Source organism: Crassostrea angulata, chromosome 8 (genome assembly GCF_025612915.1).
Source record: "Crassostrea angulata isolate pt1a10 chromosome 8, ASM2561291v2, whole genome shotgun sequence".
Taxonomy (NCBI): Eukaryota; Metazoa; Mollusca; class Bivalvia; order Ostreida; family Ostreidae; genus Magallana; species Magallana angulata.
The window spans coordinates 13,175,446-13,181,067 of NC_069118.1; the positions used below are offsets into that span (position 1 = coordinate 13,175,446).

General features: G+C 32.9%; 1 protein-coding gene across 1 annotated transcript; it reads right to left on the reverse strand.

Moving 5' to 3' along the window:
• Window positions 1-2,615, reverse strand: LOC128157846 (short-chain collagen C4-like). Its single transcript, XM_052820505.1, has 3 exons — window positions 2,376-2,615; window positions 1,808-1,876; window positions 1-501 (listed from the first exon to the last, which is right to left on the reverse strand). Exons 1-3 carry the CDS (start codon window positions 2,578-2,580, stop codon window positions 38-40), a joined length of 738 nt encoding a protein of 245 aa, XP_052676465.1. The 5' UTR covers window positions 2,581-2,615; the 3' UTR covers window positions 1-37.
• Between the last annotated feature and the right edge of the window lie 3,007 nt (window positions 2,616-5,622).

The following is a 5,622-nucleotide window of genomic DNA, read 5'->3' on the forward strand; positions in this document are numbered from 1 at the left end:
TGACATTTTGTACTTGTTATAATTTAATCAACCCTTATTATTTGGTACAAACAACACACGTTAGGTATTTGTCATTGTGATATGGTGGACAAGCTAAAGCTCCGCACACTGCTTTTACTGGGTAAAAAAATTTCCCATCGTCGTTACGCTGTCCTGCAATCAAAGCTTCAGGATGCTCGTCTAAACATATATACTGAGTTGCAGCCTTATGTACGACAGCCCCCGCCACGAGATCACCATGATACTGCATGCTCCAGCCATCGTAACAGGAGGATTTACCAGGAATCATCAGAACGCTGGACTGTACCGTGCTACGGCAAACGCTGCAGGGAAGGTCATCACCGTTGTCATGGCCAAACTCTGTCGAGGAGGCGTCGTACTCTGATCCATACATGAACGCATAGCTAGAAGTAAACTTTGTTGTGAGATCTGGGTCTCGTGGAAGACATACGAATTCGGCAGCCGCTCCGGTGTGCTGTGGCCAAGAACCTCCAGCAAATCCTATAATGATCAAATACAATGGAAACATTTCTGCGAATAAACGCGAAACTTTCGCGAACAAACGCGCGTAACTTTCGCAATATAACGCGTAACTTTCGCGAATGAACGCAAAACCATTATATAAATATTGCCATTTCATACAAGAACCCTTATGAAGAAAAACGATTGAAAACAGACACATTTTAAGTTTTAAATCATATAATACTTATTATTCATTATTATTATAATATCCGTGTTACGTTGATATAATTATGAAGACAAAATTATCTTTTTTACATATAGATATTAATAAATCTGATAAAACTTTATAACATTTTTATATGTTATGTGTCCCAAGTAGATAATAAGTTTGAGCATCATTTTTTTATTTCCATTTGTTCGCCGACCCTATGTTCAAATGAAAATTGTTATAATTAAAATATGTTGCTGCCTCATTTTCAATAAGACAGCACCCATTAATCAGAATATGAGAAGCGCGATGCATTATGTCCTTTGAAAATCAGTACTAAGATTTTAAAGATTTCCTACGTTTGAATTTATATCAATTTGTATAAGGTTCAATCTGATTCATTAACATCTTTATATAATATTATTTTGTATTATTTTATATCAATATCTATGTTTTCAGTAATCGTTCTTCATAGGGGTTCTTGTATGAAATAACAATGTTTATATTTAAGTTTCGCAATTTTTCGCTAAAATTTCGCGTTTATTCGCGAAAGTTAAGCTTCATATCGCAAAAGTAATGTGTTTAATCGCGAACGTTTCGCGTTTATTCGCGAAAGTAACGCGTTATATCGCGAAAGTTTCGCGTTGCGAAAGTTTCGCGTTTATTCACCAAAGTAATGCGGTATATCGCAAAAGTTTCGCGTTTATTCGCGAAAATTTTTTTTTTTACTTACGAAAATGAGCTCAAAGGGCTTTCGTATGCATCACCCTTTTATCATCGGTATTAAAAAAAAGATAAGAGGTATACTTTTCAAACGTTGACATAAATTCATGTGGCCAAAATATTTATATGAATCCTAAACTGCTAGTGGGGAATTTATACTCGTAAGAGTCGAGAAAGATATGTTCTCTTTAAAATACGTTTCTACAAATCTTTGCGTCTTATGAAAAGTGTTCGGGTCGGCAAAATACCAGAATGCGGAGGAGTTTAAATAGTGTTTAAACCCATTTATAGCAACAAGCAATAGCTAGAATTCAAGAACTGGATATAAGAGTAGCCGGAGATAAAAATAAATATCATGACTTCATGTCATCTTTAAAATATAACAGAAGATGAACGAGTTCGAAGCATATTGACCTGAATAAACCAGTTCTGTGTTGATTCCAGGACAATCTTTCCGTCCCCATCTTACGAAAATTCCACCACCTTTGAATATAGAGAGAGGATATATTATATATACACCGCTTAGTAAATAAAACATTGCCTAAATTTTATGACGTGAAGTTCGGAAACAAGAATAGTCATGATTAAATTGAAATCATCATTCTAATCTATGTTTGTCATTTTCCCCCTATAATTTTTATACATTTTCACATTCTTAATTCTTAATATAAAGGCCAAAGAAATACGAAGACTTTTTCTATAGCTTTTTACTTTACGTCATATTATCATAAAACGTGTTAGACATAGCAATACTATCCATTAGCCTGAGTTAAAAAAAACTACGTTTTTCCGTAAACTTAAAACATCAAAACTAAAGATGTTTCTCGAATTATGAAAAAATGTTACAAGTTTTAATTTTTAGATTCACATACTTAGTAACTGAAGGGAAATACATCACCCTCTTTATTCTAATTCTCAAAAGATCGATTTGCAACTTTGCAATTAAATTACATCAAGTGCAAGACTTAGTGTGTACACATACCGTTGGATTTGGTCAACAACGTATTGTACTTAACAGAGAGATCAGTGTATTTGGCGGTCAAATCTGTGTTTCTAGCCACAACATCCTCCATCTTCATTTCCAGCGCATGTATCTGAGACTGAAGGAAAGCTGGGTCGTCCAGTAGAATCCTTTTTTCTGCAATAACTTGCAAAAACAAATGCACAATGAAAACCCAGACCACCATTTTTATATCTAACAGATGTTTCGTTGTTAATTTTCACACGTCAGGCGTTTACAGTAAGTATACATGAATATGGAACTTACTTATTATTCAGACCATTTTTGATATAATAATAGATATAAAAAAAAAATTTCCCAATTTAAAACAACATTTAAAAATTTGAAAAAAATTACGGATTTATTGGAACCGAAAATAACTTATGATACACTCATTCTATTCTAAATATGCAATGGTACTTATAAGTAATATATAAATAGTGCCTATTTGGGAGAGTAACAGTTGAAATTGGCACCCCGAGAAAACCATTGTCAACCGACGCGATGCTCAATGTCTTAATTTCAGTGAAATTTTTACTGCTTTTATATAGAAATGACGTGAATTCTACGGCAGACCGTACGCACATGTAACGTGCGTATTACCCGTTGCCAAGTGTGTTGCTAACGCTATGGGTAATAGAACGGATTATCAACTGCGACTAAACCAATCAAATTTCAATAATTAACATGAAAGCTTAATAAAAGACAATGGTACTTTGAATATCATATTGGTGAATGATATAATTTTTATCAGCACTATCCCTATTTCAACAAACAATACGATACATTTTCACTTAATACTTTTAAAGAGATAAATCTCTACAAAATAAGGATGGATCCGAAATTGCGTGCACGTTCGATAACAAATCCCAATGGAGCAAATAAATAAACACGCATTCCCTGTTTGAAATCAAGGGGAAACTAAGAATGAGTTTGCATGTACACTTAATTAAAGTCAATTCACATGTGCGCTTAACTATACACGGCGTGCATTTTTGACAAACATGTTGGCACAAATTCGGTACCTTCTCTTTACTCGGGCTGAGTGCTATATGCACAACATCTTTCATGATTTTGTATCACAAATAACTTTTTCTCAAAAAGGACAATGTAAGAAAACTTTTCAATTTTTTTTATTCACTTAAAGATTGCTTCTGTATATGAATTAATTGCTGAAAAATACATTAACAGATTAGGAGTGATCGAGATTAAACGAAACATTAGAACGGAGCTTAAAAGAGAAAAATTATATATTCTAAAACGGAGTTTTTAGTTTAAAAACTAGATTATTTCTTAATGTGAACAAATAGTAAAATTAACAAACATTAGAAATCGCTTTCATTCATTTTCCTCCAAGAGCCATTTATATGCGCCCATTTACTCGCATGCACGATAGGCAAATTTTACATGTAGACAAATGTATCACACTGGTGAATTTAATGTCATGTAGGGTTGTGTAAGCAAGAACTGTACCTGTTCTTTTTTTAATTTCAATTAATTTCAAAATTTAAATGCAGAAAGCTTATCCATACAAATGAATATTTTCAGTCAGTGAACCCATGGATAAATTTACATAAATGTTAAAATATTCTGTTAAACATGCGATTATCAAATTATTCAAAGAAGCTGGAGACAATAGAATACTGGTATAAAAACCCACTCAAAAGTGCATTTGTCTCCTTATTGCATTTGGACTGTCTAAGGGTTAGTTCCGTACTTAATCCGTGTTCGGAAGGATGGAAGAAAAACGAGAATAATATTGTGACTATCATTGTGATTATCAAAATGAATACTAAGGGAAAGTTGATTAATGCTTGTGTATTTTTTTGTAACTAATGAAAAAAAAGTATTCAGTGATTGTGTTTTCTCAATACCTTGTACATTTATCTTTTAAAGACATTCTTTGAAAATTATCTGTTTTGCAAACCATCAGATGACTGGTAACCCTTTGACAATGTATGGTCAAAGTGTGTTAAATAGAATTTTGTGAGGTTTTTTTCCTCATTACCCATGTACTTGAACTGCCTGATGTACACCAATTATTAGCTGCAGTAATGTAGAACAGAGACAGGAAGTTGAGGAGGACCTACATTATTGCAGCTATACATTAAATTACCTAACTTGTTTTTGCACATTAACCATAATAACAAAACCCTTCTATTATTTAGTTTGTTCTCATTAATTAACATGTGCCATGTTTGCCAATTAAGTTATGAAGAAGATTAATTCAGCTTTCATGATGGGAAGCTGTTTGACATTCAAAACTATCAGCAAGCTTAGATTCACTCATCATTAAGCTGTATCTACCGAAGCCAGTATGTTGTTTGGATGAAGATAGTCTCTATCAATATTGAAAAGCTAAGGCGTTCAGATCAAACGTATTTAAGGACAAATATATTCTTATAATTATTTATATGGTTCATTTTACAATTTTGTTATGTTTGATACGTTGAGGCCCTGGATAATAAAATTGGTTTGTTGTTTAATGTATTGTCAAATCTTGGAAATTACGTTGGAGAAGATTTGGGAGATAAACAATTCACCTAGTTTCATATTTAAATTAAACTTTTCGAAAAAGAATGATATGAGACCTGTTGTTAAGTTAAGCGATGGGCCCATTGGCCTCTTGTTGATCATGGAAAATGTTTTACCTCGCTCTGCCTTGCGAATAAACTTTTTGCCTCTTAGAAAAACCACAGTGACGGTATGTTTTCCTACAAACGTATTTATTTTTTCCTAACTTCTACATGTATAAAGTCAATCAAAAATCAAAATATATAATTATTAATTATGAACGCTTTACTTTATATGTTTACTGGATGTTACCTAGCTTTAACCTATCTTCCCTGTGTTTAATGACCCCCTACATAACGTCTCTTTCTCTTTAAAGCTTGTCTTGCTAAAACCCACGATCACAATCCAGCTTCCTTTCCATTTAGACTGTATGGCATCATGTTGTTTTCGTCAACATTGTCTTCTTCTTCCTTCTGACGACCATGTAAATGCTATCTTAGTCAATATCAGTAAATTATATTATTTATAGTCATGTTGTATAGTCCTGTGTTTTGAACCATCATTAAAGAAACTTGAATAATTTAATAATTTTACATCGACATTATAGTCGGTTTGAGATTTTTAGAATTAGGCATACCTACATGACTGTAATATTTAAAATAATACATATACAATAAGGTAGTGAGTATATGTGGGTATCTTTGCTTCGAAGATT

Bases quoted from the DNA above. Each gene is read 5' to 3' on its own strand.
- LOC128157846 (XM_052820505.1), bottom strand. From the start codon at position 2,580: ATGGTGGTCTGGGTTTTCATTGTGCATTTGTTTTTGCAAGTTATTGCA. The intron at 1,877-2,375 runs GTATGTGTACAC...CTATATTCAAAG, and splicing joins GTTGTTGACCAAATCCAACG to GTGGTGGAATTTTCGTAAGA. The intron at 502-1,807 runs GTCAATATGCTT...TGATCATTATAG, and splicing joins CACAGAACTGGTTTATTCAG to GATTTGCTGGAGGTTCTTGG.